At 47.0% G+C, this 24,746-nt stretch overlaps 1 protein-coding gene across 1 annotated transcript in view; it reads left to right on the top strand.

The window, feature by feature from the left end:
* LMCD1 (LIM and cysteine rich domains 1) overlaps positions 1 to 24,746 on the top strand; it is a 57,576-nt gene that overhangs the window by 16,653 nt on the left and 16,177 nt on the right. Inside the window, exons 2-4 of the mRNA XM_019651144.1 lie at positions 11,153 to 11,241; positions 17,006 to 17,261; positions 24,068 to 24,397. Of these exons, the coding sequence (XP_019506689.1) occupies positions 11,153 to 11,241; positions 17,006 to 17,261; positions 24,068 to 24,397 (675 nt within the window). The remainder of the gene's footprint in view (positions 1 to 11,152; positions 11,242 to 17,005; positions 17,262 to 24,067; positions 24,398 to 24,746) is intronic.

The raw sequence follows: 24,746 nt of genomic DNA, 5'->3' as shown, positions 1-24,746 counted from the left end.
ACTGTGAGGCTGGTGGCTTTACTTATATCTTCCAAAAAGCTGGCAGGGCCTGTCCAAAAAAGAAACAAGACAGCTTCAAGACAAAATGATTGCATTGGAGCCTCTAGAAACACTTAGTTTGGCAAGAAATGCCAGGACAGCTCCTGCCCCGTGGGGATTCCTTTCATTGTCAAGGAACACAAAGCCCACCCTATGGGAATCTATATGGTCTCAAAAGGTCCAAAAAAAAAAAAGTTTGGAGGTAGGGAAGGCAGGAGGACCCTACTCCCTAGAATTATTTCAATTACGCAGTGGCCCCTCAAATAATGGGCTTGCTTTTCTAGAAACTTGGGAGGATCCCAGAAACAGAAGAGAATGATTTTGCCCCCTCAGCTGGTTTTGTCAGCCTGTTTGTGCAATTCCCTGGTCACATTAGCCTGGGCAATGTCTGCAGCTAGGATAAAGGAAGCTGGTGTCAAAGACAGCCCTTGTTCAGTCTTAAAAACCCTATCACTTCAGTCCAACAGGGTCCCTTATATGTAAGATTTGTGGACCTGTTTTGGATACAACCACGTGTAAACATCAGCTATCAGCAAGAAGCAGGCGGAGAGGAGGCTGGCTTCCTTTCTGCCTGCATCCACTGCCAAGGACATCAAAGGAGTCAGAGCCCTGGACCCTGGGTGGGGTGGACAACTTCCTAGATTTCCCTTGGCCTCTCCCCCAGGTCTGATCATCCAGCCATCAATCGCTCAATTTAGGATTTGGAACGTCTTGCCTTGTTTCTTACTTTTTTTTCAAGTGACCCAGCTCCATCACCTTGGAAAGATAAGAGAGATAGCCTGCAAAGAATATTTCGAGGCTGCCCCCTTTCAACTGGGAGAGGGAGCCCAACCGTGTGAACTGTGTCCTGGCATTGCTAAAACGCTTCCCTCCCTATGTCCCTCCTGTTAGGCCTTTCCAAGAGCTGCCAGCCCTTGAAAAAATGTACTGATTTGAGTCTTAGCCCGCCCTTGCCTATTTTTTTGATGAAAGTGCTACAAACACAGAGTGAAATTATCCAAAAGGCAGACAGAAAGAAGGAAGAGGCAAAAAAGAGCAGATAGCCCCCTAAGTTGGCTGGTGGAGCACTCAGTGTCTGTCTGCTCCATCGTGCCGAGTGATAACGTGGTAAGAGGGGCTTTACTAACAGACTCCATTAGCGGACCAGGCCAGACAGCAGAGGGAACTGTGGTTGTCATAACTTGGTTTTAATCAGGAGGAGACTTCCTGAATGCAGACTCCTAAGGATGGGGTCACTGTTGGGGTGGGGTGAGGTTTTACAGCCAGTCACCCCACAGGCAGGCTTCAGGCGCTGACTCCTCTCACGGCCTTGGGTCTGGGCCTTCCCGCTTTTCTGAAACCAGCTGGAACCAGTGCAGCTTGGCTGACCAGAGAGGGAGGGGAGGAGGAGGCACAAGCAAGGTCTTAAACAGAGAAACCTTTCATTTTATATTTCCCTTTCCACATATGGATTTGCTTTTCTACTTGGTTTTCATAGCCAGGTTAACCCTTTTTGTTCACACATAATGTGAACCTTGGGGATCTCTGATAATTTCCTTCCCTGGAGGGGAAGACAGAACCAAATAAGCGATTACAACTATAGAAATGTTTCATAAAGGGTCCTACATGGTAGTTAGGATCTTCTGGGGGGAGTGAGTGGGGGTACCTTATCTGGGAAAACCAAGAGCCTCCCTGAGGAAGCGAAAAGAAGACTTGCATGCTGGTTTCCAGGACCTCCCCACTGGTGTGTTCATGCAGAAGCCTGAACAGAGGATTAGGATGCACTCTGGGGACAGTTGGGGCCGGAGACACGGGAGCAGCAGGCCCCCTTCACCACCCGCAAGGGTACCGGACCACCGTACTTCCGGCTCACCTTTCACATGCTCTAGAGCACCCTGTCAGGCGTCTGTGAATTCAGCACTCCTTCCTGGCCACCCAGACTTGAACTTAATTTTACCTGTTAAATAAATATGACCCGTTGAAAGAGGGAGGACAGGAAGGAGAACATGGTATATTTGGCCCCAAACCCAAATTCTCCTAGAGTTGAACCTGGACAAACTATCTTGACAGACAAAAACAAAACAAAACCCCATTTCTTAATAGAGAGTAAAAAAGTAATCTTTTGTTGGGCATTTGTTTAAAATTTTATTGGGGACATCAGATACCCCTAACATCATCCGCTAAATCCATCACGCTAACCCTTTCTACCACAGCCAGTCCATGTGATAAATTGAACACCAACCATTTAATAGGAAAGTAATTGAATCTGTACTGTGAAATACTGAGGACTCGGGCACTTCAGCAGTCAGCTCATCACTCACCAAATGTTTTCCTATTCTGTTGCTTTAAATAGGATTGGTCTTTAAAAATGAAGAGAACAAGTTTTCCATCCATAGAAGTCTAAGTACTAGATCAGTTGGGTTAATCTCAATTTGTTTAGTCTGTGCATTTTTATCCTCATTACACAATTCGGGAAAAGGGGTATCTAAACCAAAGAGATTTCGTCACATCTGTGCTTGTCCAGACAGAGGAGTAGAAATGGCCAAGTGACAACCTTGGGGAGAAGGGTAGATTTGGACACACAGCCACACGCAGCCACACGCGCTCTCACTCACACACACACACACACACACACACACACACACACACGCAGCCCCCTGAAGAGCATTGCTGCCCCCAGATATCACCTCTAATGTACACAAGAACTTTGTTGCTGTCTGTGCGAGAGTCACTGTGGTTTTAGGAGGCGCATTATCCAAAGTTGTTTCCAAGGCTGATCTGCACGTCATCATAGAGAATGTAGATAGACAGTGCAGATAGAAATTTGCACAAGGAGAAAGACTGCCAGCAGCCAGCTCTGCACACTCTTATGCCTCTTGCTACCATATTCTAAGCTAGTTATCTTCAGGCTGGATGAGATAAAAAATAGAACCTTCCAGGACTTGGGCTACACGTCCTATTCTTTCGTCTCATATGTAGGGGAACGTTCTCTTGGCCATGACCCCAGCCCTAGCTTGAGGCCTTTCCATCCAGAGGAGATTGAGTGGGGAGGTGAGTGAGCCAGAAGCCAGAGGACAAACACAGAGCAACAGTTCTGCTTAGGACTGGAGGGGGCAAGACAGGGGGCATTCATTTATTATATATATATATATATATATATATATATATATATATATATATATATATATATATATATATCTCATGCCAAAAGTCACCCTAATGTACGAGCAAACAGGTTGGAAAGAGCCGCCTTGTCGGCCCTCCTCCAGCATCCCTGGGTTTCCAGGCCCCGGCCTCCATCTCTGGTGACAGAACATGTCACAGAGAGGGTTTATGGTCAGGAAGGGGTGGCAAATAGAGGCTTGAAGTTATGGACAGGCAGTTATTGTACTGGTGAGTCTATTGGTTTCATGACTCTATTAATATTTTGTAACCCTTTTTTGGCAACTCATGTTTTCAATCGTTGGGGAGTTTCAAAAAGTGGAAGACGTCCAGACCTCTGTCAAGATCCTGGGGTTCCTGAGCAGGAAAGTGAAGTGTAAGCCTCCCTTTATACCTCCCAGCCAGGCCACTGCCCAAAAGGATCATACTTTTTAAGGGAACAAAAACAAACTCTCCAAACTCTCCATTATGCAGCTTGGAACCATTTGGGCCTTAGGTGTTCCCAGCTTGGGCTCCTCCATAAGTGGGATCTCTCCTTCCCCCCGTAGCCCTACAGGGTGAGGAAGACCACCCGTGACCTCAAGCCTGACAGAGGGTCTCAACATCTAAGAGAGCCCCTGAGCCAGCCAGTGAAATTTAGAGGGAGAGGAAGGGTGTAGTTTCCCCCCTGTCCGGCTGTTAAGAGAGTTACTGTATTTGGCATGAAAGCCTGCAGGCGGGCTTGTGCCAGGGCAGAGGAGACCAGAATGAAATGACAATAACAAAAGTCAGACGCACTGTGAATGCTCCCCTTGTAGGAGTGGTGGTCTGCAAACTGAGCGTGGGAGCAGGAGATGTTAAGCCAATGATGTTTAAGATGTTACAATCCAAGCTGGAGCAGCTGAGGATACAAAACGTGTCTGCATATCGGAATCCTCTGGGAAACTTCCAAAATGACCACAGCCGGTGCCCCATCCCCAGAGACTGTGACTAAGCTGGTCTGGGATGTGGCCAGGGCTTTGGAAGTGTTAAAAGATCCTCAGGTGATTCTAAAGTGCAGACAAGTATGGGAACCATTGATATAGGCCCTTCACTACTCAAAGTGGTCGCTGGACCAGCAGCATTGGCTCACCCCAGACTTGCTAGACCAGAATCTGCATGTTAGCTAGCTCAGGTGATCTTTACGCTAATCAGAGTCAGCATAAAGTCAGATTAATTTGAGAAGCACTGCTTTTTCTCCTTCCTGGCACTGATCACATTTGTAACTCTACATTTCTGTGAGTTATTTGAGAAATAAGTGGAAGGGGGCCCAAAATATTTGGAAAAGGCTTCTTGGCATCACCTTTAGTTCATTGGTTACATTCAAATGGAGATTCAGGATTTAGAGATACCTGGGTTCAAATCCAAGCTGTAGTACTTTCATTTGACCTGTGTGAATCCCCTTAATTAGGGAGCCCAGCTCCTCCTGGTTTGCCCAGAGCTGTCCTGGTTTTATCACAGAGTGTTTCAACCAGGCAGTGCATCAGCCAAGATAATCAGAGATCCTTCAGTTAACTCATGTGCAACCTGGGGATACCAGCAAAGATCAGTGGTTCTCGTGTGTTAGTTGTGCATCCAAATTACCTGGAGGGCTTGAACAATGGGGGGGGGGGGGGACAGTAACGTGCCTGATTTCAGCAGGTCTGGGGTCAGTACTGAGGATCTATCTGCAAGGCTAACAAGTTCCTAGGGCGGGGCCTGGGACCACCCCTTGAGAACCAGTGCAAGATAACTTATCTCATACAAGTGGTGTAAGATGTGCATGAGCTCAGGCTTAGCACAGTGACTGGAAAACCACAAAGCTTAGTACTTGTTACAGCTGCTACTAATTCTTTTTATTATGGGAAAGATGGGACTTCAGCTGGTCTCTAAAGAGAGGTCAGGGTTGAAGCTTTCTGAGGTTTAGATGACCATGAGCCAAAACGCTGAGTGTATATTTAAGAGAACTTCAAGAGGCTCAGACGACTGGGAAAAGAACCTGGGTAGAAACGTAGATGATATGGAAGTAGAAATGGATGAATTTGGACAGGTGAGGTAGGCCACATCATGGGAGCCCTGTGACATCAAAAACTCAACAACCTTTATCCCTTTTAGAGTGGTTCAGCATAACTTCAAAATGAGGTGGGTGCTAGTATCCTCAATACAAACAAACTGAAGAGTTGGGAAGCAACCCAGAAAGGACTAGCAAGTTGGTTATTATGGTTTGGTTTGGTTTTTGTTTTTTTTAAGTGATAACTGTTTCTAGGAAACAGATCTAACCATCTCCTGAACTTGGGTCACAGTGTATATTCCAGCTCCCTGGGCTGATACTAAGCATACATGACCTGTGGTCATTAATGCAGGTAAACCAGGTGAAGCCAGCGCCCTGGCACTTTTCTCCCATGATACCGCCTATGGTCCTGATTCACTTGCTCCCCTGGCTACCACCTCTCCAATTGCCCTTGAGGCCTGTCCTTTGCCTTGAACATCTACACTTTAGTTTATTTACCAGAACAGGGCTGAATGAGAATGCTTGGGACCAAGGTGATCACGACCTTGTCCTACTACCCCCAAACATAACCCTTCTAGGACTTTCCACCCCAACAGACACACTACCCTTTCCCTTTGGGCCCAACTGGCCTGATGCTCAGAGTCAAGGCCAGACTCGTAGGAGGTTGTCTGGGGTCTGAAGACTCCTGGTGTGGTAGGAAGTCACAGGACCTGGATTCCAAAGACATGAGTGTGAGTCATGGCCTGAGCGGCAAATCCCATCAGGCTTATGAGCTTGCTTTTCTCATGAGCCACATAAATATATCTACAGCCTGGGGTTGATATGAATATACTTGGTAAACTCTAAAGTGCTTGGTGGAAAGTGCCCATAGCAGATTGGATGAGAACAGAGCTCGGAAGACCTGCCTGGTTTCACTTCCTGTCTCCACCACTTACCAGCTCTTGGCTCTTAACCTCTCTGGGCCTGTTTTCTCATCTGAAAATGATGTTACTAAAAGGACCTCTCTCATAGGTTCATGAAGAAGCCTGAGTTAAATATTATGAAAATGCTTGGCATTTGCCCGGCACATAAGGCATACTCAATAAATGTTAGCCACAGTCATAAACATTAACAAAGATAAAACATTTTTGCTCAAAGAGCAATACAGATAATTATAGACTTAGGAGGTGCCCTCCCCTAGAGGAACTCCAGCCCAGAGCATTCTGAACGGACAAGTTGCGTCTCCTGTCTCAGACTCACTGTCTTGTATCACCAGTTGACTAGGAATAATGATTAAACCTCACAGGGCTGTCATAATTGTTAAGGAAGAGAATGCATAAGTAAGTAAAATCACTCTGTGGACTGTCAAGTTGTTATGATTTGGGGGTTGTGGATGGTAGTAGCGTAGTTCTGGGATCATCTTTCTGTCTATGATCTCAGTTCTTCTCTGGACCTCTCATAACTTCACCCCACTCCAACCATCTCCACCCTCACTCCACCTTCTCTCCTGGGACCCCAGAGTGGAGAGGGCGTGTGATCGTGTTAGACATCATTTTCAAAAAGTTAAAACCATGATTTTTGTGCAACTGTAAAATGACACTTAGCGAAGATTTTAGTCAACTCATTAATTAATTAAGGGATCATTAGAGATTTAGCCCCATTTTAAAAAAGCATTTGAGGAGCTAGGTATTTAATGTTAGGACAAGACTGATGGGTTAGGTATATAACTAGCTAATGTCCTCTAGGACAGTAAACCTTTAGGGTCATCTTCTTCAAAAGATTTCAAAGCTTTCAAAAATCATTTATATTTATATCCCTACCGGAGAAAAATCTGCAAGTTACCATGTAACATCAAGCGTTGGAGTAGAGCATATGGTATTGAAAGGACGTGGTGCTCATCTTTCTGCCTTATGTCCAGGTTTTGGATAATTCTTTTTAACAATGATAATTACTTATTTCACTTCACAAACAGCCTTTTCATCTTACATGATGCTTACAACAGCCTTATTGAGACAAAAAGGGCAGGGAAAACCCCATTTTTCAGAGGAGGAAACTGAGTTACACAGAGAGAGAAAAGCTGGGCTGGGAGGAGAACCCCATTTCTAATTCCAGATCCCATGCGTACCCCTAAACTCCATATTGCATTTCCACTTTGCAGTTCCTCTCTGTCGCAGTCCTACATGGTTCTTGGTGACAGTTTCTTCCCTTAAGATTCCCTTTGGGGTGCACTTGAAGGTAAATGTTCAAAGGAAGGAGGAGTCCCCTGCTGCCCCTGCCCCTTGTGTCCCCAAGAGGACTCCTAATCTAAGTCCTTTTAAGTCCTTGACACAAGTCAGTTCCAACATCAGATGAACCACATCCTACTATCTTGAGCCAAAGAAAATTGTCAAACATTTTATCCTTTCCTCAAAAACAAAACAAACAAACAAAACTAGATGCTACATTCCAAGAACCCTTTTTTTTTTTTTAAGTGACAGGTCTTTTTAAGCTCTTCTCAGATACTGTGAGTCACTGTGGGCCACTGTGCCTTCTTTCATCTGAGACGAGTCCACATCAGAGAAACCCACTGTTTATAAATGGGAATATCGTGCTTGAAACACTGGTTGATGTTTTCCCCTCCTCAATAAATGGGATCATCCTTTTCTGTGTTGAGGATAGCTGGATCTGGCTGGCTCCTGGATGAATGGCATGCAGTGAACAAATGGCTATTTATTGTCACACAATCTGCCAGGAAATTGGCTGCAAGTATGGCCTGATGGCCCAAATCTATTTCTTCCTCACAAGGACATTTATTTTTCTCTTCCACTGACTTCTGTTGCCATGGAAACTGTCCCACTAGCAGGATGGAGACTGAGGCCAACTGTCTGCGTCCTTCACCTAGTCAGAGAGGCAACTCTTATACACATGAAACAAAGTAGAGAGTAAGAAAGTACATGGGGTGTGCAGTTAGAAAAGTAGTTCCTCTGAAGTTCCCTAGAATTCTGAAGTGGGGGGAAAAAATGATTCAGGGCCTCTCAGTCTGCTTACACAAATTGTAATGACAACAACAATACTTAGTACCTAATAAATACAGGCTCAGCCCTTTCTATGTAGCAACCCATTTAACCCTCACAGTAACTCCATGAAGCGGGTTGACTCCTATTATCCCCATGATACAAATGAAGAAACGGAGCCTCCACAAGCCCAAGTCCAGCAGAAGAAAGGCACAAAAGTTGGTACTAAAACCCTGACCGTCTGAGTCCGAAGCCTGGACCTCTTAACATCAATAGCTGCCTGCTCCTCACCTCTCTTCTCACTTCCCATGTAGGTTAGCACTTCAAAGGCTCTTAGAAGCCATTTTGTACCCAGTGACTGCCATTTTTATCTGATCATATAGTGTTTCCCACCCTCAGCCAGGAACCACTTTGTATGCAGAACAAGATTTGGACAACCCCGATCCAGACCAGTTTTGTAATTTAACAGAGGAGCAACTTAGGCCTCTGAAGAAAGAAATGAGTTGCCTCTAGCTGCACAGCTAACAAGTGTCAGAGTTGGCCCTTCAGGCCAGCCCCCCATCCCCAGGCCAGTACTCTGCTGTGCTGTGCTGCCTTACATCACTGTTCCTGAACCAAGCCCTGGGCCAGCAGCTCCGCTCTCCTGGCCAAACATCAGGACTAATCCCCTTGTAGGATGGCTGTTGAATCAGCCACTCATTAGAAGAACAATAATGCTCAAGCATGCAGGGTGCTTGGCCACTTACAAAACACTTCCACAGAGCTCTTCCGTTTCCAAGCCTCACTGCCTCTGGGTCTATTTAAAACAATCCAACTATGAAGGCTTATTCATAAATTGTACACCTCCCAAAGTAACCTTTGAGTCACTCAAATAGCAACTGTGAAAGGATCACTGTAGTTCAACCAGTAGAATCCAAGGTGTCAAGAACAAGAGGTGGGTGTTTGCAAGGTTTCGTATGCCAGTGGCTTTAGGGAGCAAAGTTCTGCCTGCAAATGAATGCTCCCAGCCTAGGATGATGAGTTGGCTGTGAACACGATCTTGTTTTTCAGTTTTAATATTAATCTGACATTAAACAGGCACAGATATGAACATGCTTCCGTTCAAATATGTGCAACATGGCTCTTACTCTCCAAGGCTGTGAATGTGTGTTAAAACAAAGAGAGTTGACATATCCCAAAGAGCATATTCAGATTGCGACACCTTCCCCTTGAAGCCCTTTTGTACCTTTTTGCCCTTGCACCTTCTCTTTCTTCGGCCAGGAATCCCCTTCTCATTTTCTGCTAGGCCATTTTCACAGCCCTGACCCAGAGCCACCTCCTCTAAAAAACGTCCCTGGATTTCCCATACGGATGTATTCACATCTTACTCTGTGCTCCTCAAGTCTGTGTGAAAATAATAGCAGCTACCATTTTTAGTGCCTAATGCTATCAGGCACTTTACATACATTATCTCTGTACCCGTTTCACAGGTAAGAAAACTGAGGCTCAGTTGGTCAAGGTCAATATGGCTGTTAAGTTGCGAAGCTGGGTTTGGAATCCAAGTCTCTCACGCTCCAAAGTCCATGCCTTTCTACTACACAAGAGGCAGCTTCCTTGCCTCAAACTCAGCCCTTCTAGGAACAAGTGACAAGTATATTCTTCCCTCTCCATCGCCCCCTAGACTGTGACTTCTTCTAGGGCATACCTGAGTCTTATGATGTATCCCTGTGCCTGGCACATAGTAGATGCTGAATAAATGGTTAAATGAGTCAATAGTTTGTTGAATGAGGAGCTTATCCCATTATCTTACTAATCGACAGAGCCTTGCTTTTGATAAAATCATAATGAATATACATACCTGTACCAAGTCATCTATACACACACCCCCACTCCCAACAGAGAATCAGGTACCGTATTTCCCCATGTATAAGACATTCGCATGTATAAGATGCACCTTAATTTTGGGGCCCGAAATTTGAAAATTTATGTTTTACAATAAGTTATTGAACTCAGGTTTTATTCATCATACAATTCATACAACTCCTCATCACCGTCAAAACTCCCAACCATTAACTTGTCCTCATCTGTGTCTGATGACGAATCACTGTCTTCATATATTGCCCCGTCCTCAGTTCCATCTATGGCATTTGAAATCTACAACCACGGTATAAGACGCACCCAGTTTTTAGACCCCAAATTTTTCAAAAAAGGGTGCGTCTTATACATGGGAGAATACGGTACATTTCTCCAATTTTAATGTAATACAAGTCTCTTGATTTTGTTAAAAAGTACAGATTCAAAAGGGCTGGGGTGGGGCCTGAGGGTCTGCATTTCTGACAGGTTTTCGGTGATGCTGCTGGTTCAAAGAAAGACCCCATTTGAGAGCCATTTGGGTCTAAACCTATCAGCAGCAGCAGCCATTGCACTTTTGTTACCTTTGGCTGGTAACGAATATTAAAACCTGACTCGTATGTTCTCCTTCCAAAGGATGACCCGACTTCAAATGCTCCTGATTTTTCATGTTTTAGCAAAATTAAGTTATGCTTTGAGCTATAAACATTTGGCAGTATGAACATTTACTTGCACTTTGGTCTAATTACACCTTATCAATAAACGAAGGAAAGGGGGCACTCACTGGAGGGTTCCATTCCAGTGACAAGTGGATCAGGGGAGTGGGTAGGGTGGGAGAAGGAGCAGATGATCCCTCACAGCAACCTTGGTTTCTGGAGACAGCGCTGGAGGCTGAGAATGAGCCCCCATTGCATTTTTATTGGGAAGGGCCCCACCCTTCCACACTTGCCTGCTTTATGGCCACTTTCCCAGCTAGTCTTCCGGTAAACAGTAAGTGATGGTAAACAGTGAGTGCTCCCGGTAAACAGCGATACTGTAGTCATCTCCAGCCCTTTGAACCCCACACAATCCCTTTGCTGGCATGCCAAGATTTTCAGAGGTCAAGCATCCCCGGTCCAAGACATTCAGAAGGAAAACACCCTCTTTTCTGCTTATTTTCCAGATGTCCCTGGGCCAGCAGCAATCAGCAAGAGGTGTGCCTTGTTTGAGATGCAAGGGGACGTGTTCAGGCTTCGAGCCACATTCATGGAGGTAAGAGTTCGTCGAGCAAGGCCCTGCCTGCCTTCACTTCTTGGCTGTCCTTTCGGGGAACCCTGGTCATTCTCTGCTGGGACTGCTTAGGATGCACGTTGTGGGGAGGAGTGGTTCCAGAGAGAGAGCACTCCCACTTGGCCTCACTCAGAAATGCCAGAAAAGCTCCTGGGAGCCCAGAGGAAGGAGGAGGTTAGAGCTACATAAACCATTTCAAGGTGGAGGCTGCCAGTCTCAGCCCAGCAAGGAAAGACTCTGCTGAGAAAGTGTGGCCAGTTGTTAGCTGGTGCCTGGTCCACTCTGGGTAGAACTGTCTGTCCTGGGGTTTGGTCCATGGCATTGATCTCCTCCTGCACTGTCATCTCTGTTGGTGAGTTTTGATCTGAGAGTGCCCTGGGACAGAAATAAAAGTCATTGTGTCCACAGTACTTACAAATGCCAGGACCTGGGATTCATGTCTATTCAGGAGGGCCATAACATCCAGCTGGACTTGGCTTTCTTTCTTTCTTTTCTTATTTTTTTTTTATTGAGGACTCTGAAAACTAGAGGTAGGGCTGCCACATTGCACAACTCCTGGCACTAGTCACATCAGCATCTGTGTGGATGGCACCCCCAAGAGTTGTACAGGACACAGCTTGTATGACTGAGTGACAGAGGGTAAGCTCTGGAGGCCACAATAGCAAAGAAGGAGCTATTGTCCCTACTGCCAGAGCCTTGCCTTGGGCACTCAGTGGAGGAAAAAAATTTGGAAGGCTTTCATCTCAGAGATGTTGACTTCCACTGAGAGAAGGCAATTACAAAAATATTTCTTGTACTGAGCTGAATCTTCTGTATTTAAATGTTGAAATGACCCAAAGCAGTAGGATTAGTATCTCCTTTTTGCAGATCAGGAAACTGAGAGGTGGGTAATGAGGAGATGCTACTAAAGGACAGGATTCAAACTCGGGTCTGCAGGAAACTCCATCCCATGCTCTCAACCATTCTACAATACTGTGCGCCATGAGCTTTCGAAGCACAAGACTATTCCTTGTCTTCACGCCCTGACAGTCCTCACCTCAGAGGAGCTCGCATGGTGTCTGGATGCAAGGACCTTCAAGGTCATCGAATCCCGACTCCTGTCCCCTACACAAATTCCTCCCACAGCTAAAACATTCCCAGGAGGGGGACCCCCCACCCCCACCCCATGCATCTATTTTGACCACTTGAGCTCTTTCTGGCCTAGAAGAGAGTCAGCTTCCCTACCATGTCACCCCATTGGTCCTAAATCTGCCATCAGGGTGTTGTAAAAAAATGTTGACTCTTCGTCAGCTTAGGATCCTTAAGGCAGTGTAGGAGGCCTCCTTTTAGAGTTCTGTGGCAGGGGGTTAATGTGCCCTAAATGCACACACCGAGTCAGTTCAGCAACATTTCCCTTCTCTCGAGGATGACAGCCCCACACTTCCTATTGTCTGACATAGGAGAATAGTTGTTCAATATGTTTTGTCTGGTTTTCTAGTTGTTTATGGGAGGAGAGCAACTCTGGGCCTTGTTCCTTTTGGCTGGAAGCAGAAGCCATCAGCATTGTTTTAATCCCTACATTTCCCATAATCCTACAAATGATTTGAACATAAAGTGAATTTGTCCTTGAGAAATACAGATTGCAACTTGTAGGTCCTGCATATCAAGTGTCGTCTTTGGTTTGAACAACCTTAACAGGGACCTAAATTCAAGCCATATTGGAGCAGTGAAGTCCAAGACCCTTAGGAGGGAAGCCGTGTCAAACCACTGTTATGCGCCAGTTCTCATACTCTCCATAGTTTGAATGGTATTTAAATGATCCAAGTGGCAGCCGGCCTGGTTTGTGGGAAAGGCCCTCGACGAACAGTCACAGGACAGAATTGATATGCTGACTCTGCTTGGACAAGATGCTCCCCTTCTCTAAGTCTTAGATTTCCCGTCTAAAAACTAGGAATGCTGGAGCTAATGTGCCCTAGGATCCCCTTCTCGCTTTATGTTTCCATAGTTTCAGGCAAATTTGATTGCAATCGAACGAATGATTCACACGGCTAGTAGAATTAGAATGGAATTAGCATTAGGAGCACAGAATAGTAGGATTACTTAGAGAGGAGGGTACAAGAGCAGACTTTCAGAACTAACATAAGGGGACCTTTCCCTGGAAACCTTTAGCATCCCACTTTCCAAGTGGCCATGCTGGGCTCCCTGCCCATCTGGTCAACCTCACAGGATGCTGAATTTCCCTTCAAGATGGAGGAAAACACGCCTCCAGGACCCAGGACCCAAGGGTTTCAGAGAGAGCACAACACAAAGTCTCTTCCTTGCATGCAGGTGTGTGTGTGTATATATATATATATATATATATATATANTATATATATATATATATTATTCTCTATATATGTATTCTATATATTTTATATATATATTATTCTATTGTAATTAGCTTTATTTTTTCAATATACCCTGACTTCAATGGGTAAAGAAAAAAATTACGATTTGAGGGGGAAAAAGAGAACATAATATGAAAACTGGCTCTTCACATTACAAAATTTTGCATCCTTTAGGGGTCCCTCTTGATACACTCTCCTATAACCAACCGCCTTATGGTGGTGCCCCTTCTCATGAGGGTCTTCCTGTCTTCTGGCCACCCTTAGCAGCTGCCCCGGGAATTGTAGTGTTAATTCCGCCTCTTCTCACTGGGTCAGGAGACCTTCATAAATTGTTCTTCGGTAGTATAATAGCGGGGCTTCCTGTGTTTTTTGAGGGACAGCATAGAGAACGTCAAGCTGAGCTGCTTACATTCCTGAAAGGGACCCACTAGTAACTCTGGCACTTTGGTGTGCGTGAGAATCACCTCAGGGACAGGATCTCATGTGCCCAGGTCTGAATCCTGCTCCGGACCCATGAATCTGACGAGCTGGGGCCAGGGTGGGGCCTGTTAAGTTTACCCAGCTCCCCAGGTGATTTGGATGTGCAGCAAAGTTTGAAAATTCATCAACTAGACCAGGGGTCAGCAAACCTTCTCCAAAGGGCCAGAGAGTCATCATTTGAGGCTTTGTAGGCCATATGGTCTCTGTCACACCTGTTCACCTTGGTCCTTGTAGCATGAAAGCATTAATTTATTTAAGGACATAGATATTCAAAATTTTTACCCATTTAAATATGTAAAAACTATTCTTAGTTCACAAGCTATATAAAAATAAGATTTGGCCTATGGGCCATGGTTTGCCAACTCTGATATAGACCAACCCTTTCATTTCACAGATAAGAAACTTGACCATGGACCTCGGTGGGCTAGTGTTCAGACTGGGGTTAGATGCGAAGACTGTGTCTTTCCCACGATTCCAGGCTCCCCATGACAGATTGCAGAAATGGCCATTTTAACACCACTGAGGACCTTTGTAGCATACCTGTGTCCTCTACAATCCAGGTGCCTGGAAAGAGAGGGGTGGACTTCTATAAAGTCCCAGCAATGTGCCTGCAACATGAAAAGCATGATGGAGAACTAATGTTGACACAATCTCAAAGCACATCTCACATTCATCAATGTTTTCCATTTAAAGCGTTTGCAGTTCCACGTCTCTAACAGCATCCTGAGAGTCTCTATTAACTCAGAAAAAGCAAAGGGCAGCTTCCTCACCCAGGGACAGACGGATTGGAGAGGTCAGAGGACACACAGGTCACCAGACTTTCCTTCACTTCCTTCTTCTTCCCCCTCCTTCCACTTCCTGCTGTCACTGCCCACGTTAAACCAATGGTACCATCCCCTATCTTCTTAGAGAAGCCGTCTCCTCCATGCCTCATAAAAGGGAGAGACAAGAGAATGTTGCCGATCGTGAATAAAATGCCTCAGTTCCACAAAACAAGCAACCCATTCTTAAGAGAACGAAAAGACCTCTTGCTTTTGCCCTGTGTCGCCTTTAGGATCACATTCTCTTTTGTAGTGCTAGAATTATCCTTGAGCTCATCCGTTTTAGCTTTCCTCCAATTGCAGCCCACTGAATGTGAGCTTAGACTGCAAGCTTCTCCTAAAATGATGTTGGAAATGCTGCATTCTCCCCCCACTCTAAGTCATGCTGCACATCAGTGTATTAAAAACAAGAAGCAGCCTCGCGCTAAAGAAATGTATTTAACCTTCTGTAACCCACTGTTTTTCCAAACTCATCACCACTGAGCCCCTTTCCACGTGCCACATACTAACAGCCTGGGGAACTGGTCCCGGCCAGCAGAACTACCCCAGAGCATATGTTACTCTCATACGGCCCAACCCAATTCTACTTTACGTTATTGTTTCTGTCTGATTTTCTCTCCCTCCCTACCCCAACTGTAGGCTCCTTGAAGGCTATGTTGGGGCCTCTTTCTCATCATATGAGAAGAGGGTTTCTCAACCTCAGCATTATTGACATTTGGGACCTAATAACTCTTTGCTGTGGAGGGGGCTGTCCTGTGAATTCTAGGATATTTAACAGCATCCTTAGCCTGTATCCTATGAAAGCCCGTAGCACCTCATTGTAACAATCAAATGTGTCTCCAGATATTGCCAAATCCCCCTGAAGGACAGAACTGACCTTGGTTGGGAACCACTGATACAGACGATCAAGTCTTGCCCTTGCTAGCCCCATAGTCCGTATTTATGATATAGGATTAAATATATTGGTTTCCTGAGTTTAGAAGAGCAAAGGCGGGTTCCTTCAGGCATGCCTGGCTGGGGAGCACTCACGCAGCTGCCATGGCATCTCTCATGCCTAGACTGCCCTATCTCTGCTGTACATCCTGACAGAGCTCTCTTTTCCTAGCACGCTCTTAAATCACATGCATAGAGCATCTGGGACACAGCACACCTATAGTGACAGGCCCAAAAGGGAGGAGCAAAATTTTCCTCTCACACTGTGGAACTCCCTGGGTTTCTAAACTGTATCAGCATGACACAAAGCAGCCAGACACTTTTGCTTTGAATTGTCAGAGAGACGTGTCAGGCTTTCCAGGGAATCTGACACTTCCCTGGGATGCTTTTCCTTCTCCCAGCCTCACGACCAAGCCTTGCTGTGAACAGCGATCTCTCCAGCCCAAGGGCTTTTCTAAGCTTCCCCTTGGGTCCTGTCCACCAATTTCTTGAAGAAAATTTCCAGCTGTATTCTAACTTCCGCATGAGTGCTCAAGAGCTTAAAAGTTGCCAAAGCTGGGAGGCTTATGAATCTTGGGAGACAATTTCATACTTCTTTGAGCAGGGTTCCGCAACTCTTTTGTAAAGGTCCAGATAGTAGATATTCTAGGCTTTGAGGGCCATACGGACTCTATTGCAACTACTTAAGTCTGCCATTGTAGTCTCAAAGCAGCCACAGGCGATATGCAAGAGAATGGTCATGGCCACGTTGCAATAAAACTTTACTTACAGTTTGTGGGTCAGGTTGTAGGTTGTGTCCAGCCCACAGGCCATGAAGATTCCGGCTTTAGGGCATCTCTAATGAATGGACCAGCCTTTGCCACTACAACGACCATGAGGAAAAACTGCTCTTTGTCCTGCAAAAGTCATACCCCACATTCCCCACAGGTAGACAGACTGATAGAAAGACTAGAGTTTCCCAAATGCAGTCCCAATCCTAAAGGCCCTTTGGTCTCGGGTTACCATTTGTCTGCTGCTAACCTTTCCTAGTTACTAAAGTTCAACGTGGAGCTTGCTTTCAAAAGGGTAGATGCTGCCAGCAGGAAACTCAACCTCTCTTTTCTAGAGGTTGATCTCACTTGTCCCTGTCTCAACCCCGCCCCAGGAAAATATGCAAGTCATGCAAATGCAGCCAAGAGGACCACTGCCTGAGCTCCGACCTGGAAGACGACCGGAAAATTGGCCGCTTGCTGATGGACTCCAAGTATTCCACCCTCACGGCCCGAGTGAAAGGTGGGGATGGTATCCGGATTTACAAGAGGAACCGGATGATCATGACCAACCCCATCGCCACCGGGAAAGATCCCACCTTTGACACCATCACCTACGAGTGGGCTCCCCCCGGCGTCACCCAGAAACTGGTAAGTGGTTGTTTTCTTGCCCTGATAAATGTGAGCCATGCCATGGGTTCCTGAGCTTCAAAGACAAGATGAGGACAAGGTTCCAGAGCGCTGTGGCTTCATCTCTGTTCCTGCCTCACAATGTGATCTTGTAGTAAAGGTTACCTGGGCCTCAGCTTTCCTCATCCATTAAATGGGTAGTTATTCATATGAACTCTAAGAAAGAGCCCTTCTAGCTCTAGTACAGGGTCACTCATTGCTACCTTTGGGCTCCTCACTTCTAAACAGAGGATGGCTTATCATTTACAACTCGTCTGTGAGGTGTTCATATCCCTTCAAAGTGGCCTGGGATGTGCCATTTGTAAGCCTCTCTGAGAACAGAGAAACAGTCCCTGCTCCTCCCAAACAGCTGAAGTCCCTTGGGTTTAGAAGGGAGAATCCAACTGGCTTTTCACAACTGTGGAGAAGAGGCACCTAGAGGAGTCATGGGCAAAAGGTTGGAGAAGCCCTAAGGGGAGCAGAAAGGATAAGGCCCACAGAAAGCAGGTGATTTATACGAGGTCACACCCTGGCTGTCCCCTGGAATCCCCTGGGGACCCATAAAAAGTCGCCATGCGCAGGCCTCGCCCCAGACCATTACATCATAAGCTCTAGATTACAGGATCAGAATCACTGGACATGAACATTTAAACAATGCCCCAGGTAATGCCATGTGCAGCCACATTCAAGACCCAGTGGACCAGAACATTGCTCCTCAAATTTCAATATGCATATAAATCATTTGGGGAGCTTGCAGAAATGCACCCAGTAGGCTTGGGCAGGTCCCGAGATTCTGCTTTCAGGCGATGTCTGACAAGCTCCCAGGCAGCGCTGAATCTGCTGGTTCCCTGGAGTAGCAAGAGCCTAGATGATTTCTACAAGTTAATGAGCTAACAGAGGTCCTACGATTTTAGAGACGCAAGCTTGACGCTTAGTTCAATCTGTCCTGGGAGAAAAGGAAAGCTCTTGGAGTCCTGTGTGGTCCCATCCCCACAGGCTTCTCCACGGCTCCGGCTACGCCTCCCTCACTGAATATTTTACAGTGCACTGGACTTCGTTCTTCCTGCTAAGAACACACGAAGCTTTCCTCCTCCCCAGGGACTTTGCACTTGCGGTTCCCTTACATGCAACATCCTTTCCCTGCTCTTGCATGGCTGGGTACTTCTGACAGTCTGGTCTCTAACTACCCAAACTACAGTAGATGCCAGCTCTACTTTCTCTCAGTTCTCCATTGTTTCTTTAAAACCTTTTAGAACTGAGCTGTAATTGTCTCATGCGTGTCTCTGCTTAGTTGTCTTCTCTTTCCCACACTGGAGTGAAGTGAGGTCCATGAGAGCAGACACCATGCTGTCCTGTGCACTGTCTTATCTGGCACCTCTCACTGTGCAGGGCACATCATAGGCCTGATGAATATTTGTGGTCTGTCACCCTTCTGGCCAGTGACATTCCATGGATGGCCTGTGGAATGGCACCACCTCACAAAACCTTGGTGAAGCACAGAAAACTGAGACTAAATGTTGGGAAAATTTTGTAATAATTGACATCCAAGCATGTGATCAGAGAACTGCTCTCATTGAATAGAATTCCCTTCTGGTCAGACTCACATGGAAATCTCACGTGGCATGTGTTACATCAGCGGTTCTCAACCTTCCTAAAGCCGCGACCCCTTAATATAGTTCCTCATGTTGTGGTGACCCCCAACCATAAAATTATTTTCGTTGCTACTCTACAACTGTAATTTTGCTACTGTTATGAATCGTAATGTAAGTATCTTTTTGTTTTCCGATGGTCTTAGGCGCCACCTGTGAAAGGGTCGTTCGACCCCCAAAGGGGTTGCGACCCACAGGTTGAGAACCGCTGTTTACATTCGCATCACATGTAGTGAGTTCGCAAATCACTCTGCAATAGGTGGGAAAACTAACCAAACCAACCTGATCCTTCACCATAGAGAGTTTGAGCAACACAGTTCTAATCTATAGCTTAAGGGGATGGTGGGGGGGGGGGAATCCCATCTAGATAAAGTGAATAGAGGCAAAGATTTATTTTTGAAAAGCATATTTTAAAAAGAATACTTCAGCATTTCTGAGTTCAGCTACCCTGTGAATTAGGAATTATTTTACACAGAAGGAAACACAGAATAGCTCCTTGGCCTTCGCCAGTTCAAAGGGCTAGGCAGGGGCAGATCTCAGGCCACAGAGGGTGGCACGGAACAACAGCAGCGCCGGAAAAGGCTGGCTGGTTCCCAACATGGGTCTGCCTCCAGCTCCCAGATCTGGGTAAGCCATCAAGTGGGTCTCTGAGATGTCGGTGGAAACTAAAGCAAGCAGCTCGTAAAAGAGCTGGCTATGGGCGTCAGGATCTGGCTGGTGAAAACCCTAAATGCTTGGGCCCCAGACTAATCAGAGGATGGCATCGTCAGGCCATGATGAATGCTGGCTTATAAAACCACATGGTATAAAGGCCCCTCTGTCTGCCCTGCATCTGGCCGGCTGAGCAAGTCACATTTCTGAGATTGGACAATTCTCCCTTCCTACCCACCTTCCGACTCTTTTTGTAATTACCAAATGATCGGGACTGATTATATTTTGGGAGTTGGACTGAATCTTGCTACCTGTCATCCTTCCCAACCAGAATGAAAGCCAGAAAAATTCTTAAGCCTTTAAAAAACTGGTCACAATAAACCTAATTGCTGATATTTACGAAGTACTTACTATGTGCCAGGCACTATGCTAAAAGCTATACAAGTACAATCTCACCTAATTTTCCAGCTGTTAGGGTTGTGCTGTTATTACCCTCATCTACAGAAGGGGCAGCTAAGGCTCAGAGAGGTGATGCAGCGAGTCAGATGTCCCACAGCTGATTTAAGTGGCAGAGACAGGTCTTGAAGTCAGTCCTCCCGGACTCCAAAGCTTGGGCTGTTCCCTATGAGGCCAGGCCAGGCAAACTGGGCAGGTAGAAGACGAGGCAAGTGTCTTGGGTTAGCATTTCTAGGGAAGGCTTCCAAGAACAGGGAGGGACTTGAACGGGTCTTTGAAAGCTAGCCAGACTTTGGGGGGGAGGCAAGATGAAGAAGATAAAGGGAACCAGCATCCATTGAGCAATTTGTATATAATATTAACACTTCGCCACTCTCTATGTGCAGAGTCTATTACTGCACCATTTTACAGGGGAGCAAACAGAGGTTTGTGAGGAGCCTGCACAGGGGTAGCACCCACACATACCTCACCCTGTCCTCCTGTACCCATGGTGGATCCGTCAGAGCACTGCCTCCCACTGTGCCCTCATTGGGCCTCAGAACCCTTCTTAACACAACACTCCAGCTAGTCACTACTAACCAGGATTGACATGTAAGACAAAGCCCATTTACTGTCCTCGCCTGACAGCTGGAGAAGAATTAGGAAGCACAGCATCAGGACTGGGTCTTCTGATTCCAGAGTCCATGTGTGGTCCCACTGCCCAACCCGGAGAACAGAGCCCCTCTCCCTTCCACTTTTCTCTCTGCATTTTTTATTTCTCTCCCAATAAAGCCTGATTCCAGGAACCTCTTCACCCAAGATATCCCAGCCAGGCAGCAAAGCACTGAATAACTCAGAAATGTCCTCATTGAAAAACTGAAAACCTAAACCAATATTTCCAACAGGTCTGAGAAAAGGCCTCTTGCTAAAGGTTTTGGGAACATGACCTAAGCTTCCTGGAGAGAGATACCTGGGAGATTCTCTTATAGGCTCCAAGTAGCACAGGCAGCTGACTCAGACCCAAGCCTCTCTCCCCAGCACCCCTGCCCCAAGTCCATGTCATCAATAGTTGTTGCCTGAAGGGCTGTGTTGAGGTGGATTCTCAGACCCTCATCAGGGTTGATTAGTGATGTTGGTAACGGGTGTGTGACCAGGACGCATAAGCAGGAGTGGCAGGTCAGCGAGGCGAGGCCAGCCGTAACGAAACACACACCAGTGGCAGCTGCATGCTGTGGCCTTCGCAGTGCTAAGGCGGAGAGCCGGTACCCAGCTGGGGCTTGGAGCTGCAACAAGAACACTGGGTTCCTGGGAAGGAAAACGCTCTGTCTCCAGGGCCCCAGCCAGGAACCCATGAGCTCTGAAGGCCACAGACACCCACGGCCAGGACAGAGCCATGAAAGGAGACTGAATGTAGGGATCAACAAGAGGCTGCCTGGCAAGGCCACCACTCCAGGACTTCTACCACAGTATATCTGTCAAGCTGAGCAGGGAAGGGTGCAGAGTCACAGACATACTCAGGGACTGGGGAATCCTGGCCCCAGGTGATATGTACCCCGTCCATTCACCCTGACATGATGACAAAGGGAAAGTCCCCCAGTGATTTGGGGACATTTTTTTTTTCTCTTTGCAAATCATCCATCTTCTAGACAGGCAGAATAGAAGAGGTTGAGACCCAAGCTACTGAGTTCAAAGCTGTCTCTACCACACACTAGCTGTGCGACCTTGGGGAATTACTTAACCTCTCTGTGCCTGAGTTTCCCAAGTGGTACTGTGAGTCCCTTCCTCTTAGGGGTTTGTGAGAATGAAATGGGTTCACATACGTAGAGCACTTACAGGAGTGCCTGGAACATAGTAAACACCACATAAATGTTAGTTACGCCTATTATTCCTTAAACAACTCAACCTGATGGAGTGGGTAGCCTTCACTGAAGCGGCTCCTCTCCCATAAGTTGGATCAGCCGTGTAACTGGGGCGGCTTCAACACGTTCCGGCAGAGTGAGCAAAGCTCTCATTTCCACTTCTCCACAATCCTTCCTTAGATCCGGGGAGCAGGGTACGCCCCAGGCAAGAAACGGGAAGAGCTGAGGTGGGTGCTTGACCCTCCACGGCTGTCCCCCAACGAACCCCCAGGCCCCGGGCCCTGCCCAGCCTCTTGGCTTGTTGGGCCGCGGCTGCCCCTGTTCTCTGATGGTCATAGCCGCTCCCCGCTCCCACTGTCCCCAGAGAGGCCCTAACCCTTGGATGTCCTGCTTCAAACACACACAGCGGGACCTGTAAAAGGGCTCACTTCCAGTCCCAGTCCCCTCCAGACTCTTAAATCAGTCTTTGGATGGGCCCAGGACGCTTTTCACAAGATCTCCAAGTGATTTTTATGTAGCGTAGTTGGAGACTCAGATCAACCTGCCTGGCATGTTTGTGCTCGAAAGCCACCTGCAGTTTCATACTGATCAAGGGTGAACCACAGGCTACTCTGGTCTTCCCAAGGCAGAGTCAAGGATAAGCCCTAGTCAGCCGTGCGGCTTCCTGCGGAGTCTTGTTCTTCCAAGTGTTGGGTGAAGGACCTTGGCCTCTTTTGCCAACCAGAATATCCATCACCTCCTTGGCCCGTTTCCTGGACTGTAAACTCGGGCTATTGCTACTGCCCATCTCCCTCTTAGTTGTGGTGAGAATCAAATGAGGTCACCACAGACTCCTTACAACGGTCAAGGACCCTAACGATCATGCAGTCTACCCTGACCATTGAAGATGAGGAAACGGAGGCCCAGAGGGCCTGGGTACTTTCTCGGTCTTACATCGAAAGCAGCAGCAGGGCTGGAACTGGAAATCCAAGTTCCCTGACACCCCAGGACTGTGTCCACCATCCAGGCTGCCTCCTGGGTCTGGGAAAGCACCTTGAAGTGTGTTAGGGACTGTGCAGATGAACAGGGATTAACAGGGTATGCGGTGAGCCCATAGAGCCAGAAGGCTTCTCAGCCAGGAGTCCCCGGGACCTAGGGCAGCGCCACCAAGGGGCCATCCCCAGCGACCCCTCCATTGATGAGTCCTGCAGGAACCAGGTCATCTCCCCTCCCTTTTCTAAAAACACTCTTATCCAGGATTCTTACGATGACACTCAGCTAACACCAGGCTCTAGACTAGTATCCCAGGCTCCTCACCCTGCTCCCTAAAATCAGGCAACAACTGGACTGCTCATTATGAATTGCAGTAGGAATTTTCAAGTGGATTAACACAATCCCAAAATAAGCCCAGCCCCAATGATGCGATATGGGGCAGGCAAGTTCTAAGAGGGGAAATATGGCAGCGGCCACCTGGGCCGTGGGAATCGGGCAGCCTGGGGGGGTATCAGGTTCTAGGTCAGGGCCAGGCATAGAAATGGAGAACGGCTGTAAAGGATAAACGACTACCTTTCACAGTGGCCTTGACCTTTATTTCTCCCTTTTTCCTCATCCCTGGGACCCACCAAGTATAAGATTTCTGTTCATTTATTTTTAAAAGGCCAAATTGGATAGTTATCTATAAACATATTAATATTCAGATGGTGACCATTCATATCGACATGGAAATGCTATTGACTTGAGACCTTGTCAATTCTACTATTAGAAGGTGCCTTTGCATATTTTTCAATTAATAAACCATGAAAAATGTTACACTCAGAATGATCTAATTGTGCTTTTCAAAGAAAAGCAATTTTAAACTAGATGGACTCTGTTTTCTTTAATTAGGAGCCTTGCCATGGAGTTAAGTGAAGTAAAAATATTCAGTGTCGAAGGAAACAAAATCCACGTTGCAAAGCCAGCAAACCTAAAATCTACTTAAATTACACCATTCTCATCCAGGACGTGATCTGTGACTATAACTTGGGGCAGCGTGAAAGCGTCTTTCTGCCCCTCTCAGGTGTTACCAAAATCCACAACCTCCCTTCCCCGGGAATCCTTGGGGTCTGCAAAAAACACGAAGACGCTGGAAATGGTCCACCAAGTCCAGCTCCGACCAATTTTCAGGTCTTTGCCTGGGGGCTTAAGCATCACGATTGGTTTCTCTCCTCCTGCCCAGGGCCTGCAGTACATGGAGCTCATCCCGAAGGAGAAGCAACCGGTGACGGGCACCGAGGGTGCATATTACCGCCGCCGCCAGCTCATGCACCAGCTCCCCATCTACGACCAGGACCCCTCTCGCTGCCGCGGACTTTTGGAGAACGAGCTGAAACTCATGGAAGAATTTGTCAAGCAGTATAAGAGCGAAGCCCTCGGCGTGGGAGAAGTGGCCCTCCCTGGGCAGGGCGGCTTGCCCAAGGAGGAGGGGAAGCAGCAGGAAAAGCCAGAGGGCGCAGAGCCCACCGCCCCAACCACCAATGGCAGCCTCGGTGACCCGGCCAAAGAATACGTAAGTCTCTCCCAGGCCTCCAGGCTGCTGCATCTGCCCAGGCCAGGGCGGTGTGGTCAGGCCCCCAGCTCCGGGCTTCTTCCCCGCATTCATGCCCTCGTTTTTTCATTCGTGCCTTTACCAGCTATTTGTTGCTCATTTACTCGGTGCCAGGCATGGCCCCTGGAAAATAATACAAGGTCACGGCCCTCAAGGGGCTCCCCATCCAGTGGAGGTCACAGACAGCCCAACTGTCGCAGCTTAGAGAGATGGCATCTAAGGCTGCTTAGGGTGTGGGTAGGCTTGGGTTAGGAGCTGAGGCCCCAGCTGGCTTCGGAAGAACTAGGAGTCACCCCGGCCTTTGGGCTTT

The sequence above is a fragment of the Hipposideros armiger genome, unplaced genomic scaffold (assembly GCF_001890085.2).
Source record: "Hipposideros armiger isolate ML-2016 unplaced genomic scaffold, ASM189008v1 scaffold_152, whole genome shotgun sequence".
Classification (NCBI taxonomy): Eukaryota; Metazoa; Chordata; class Mammalia; order Chiroptera; family Hipposideridae; genus Hipposideros; species Hipposideros armiger.
The sequence above is the reverse complement of the archived record's forward strand: the minus strand, read 5'-3'. Positions and strand labels throughout refer to the sequence as shown.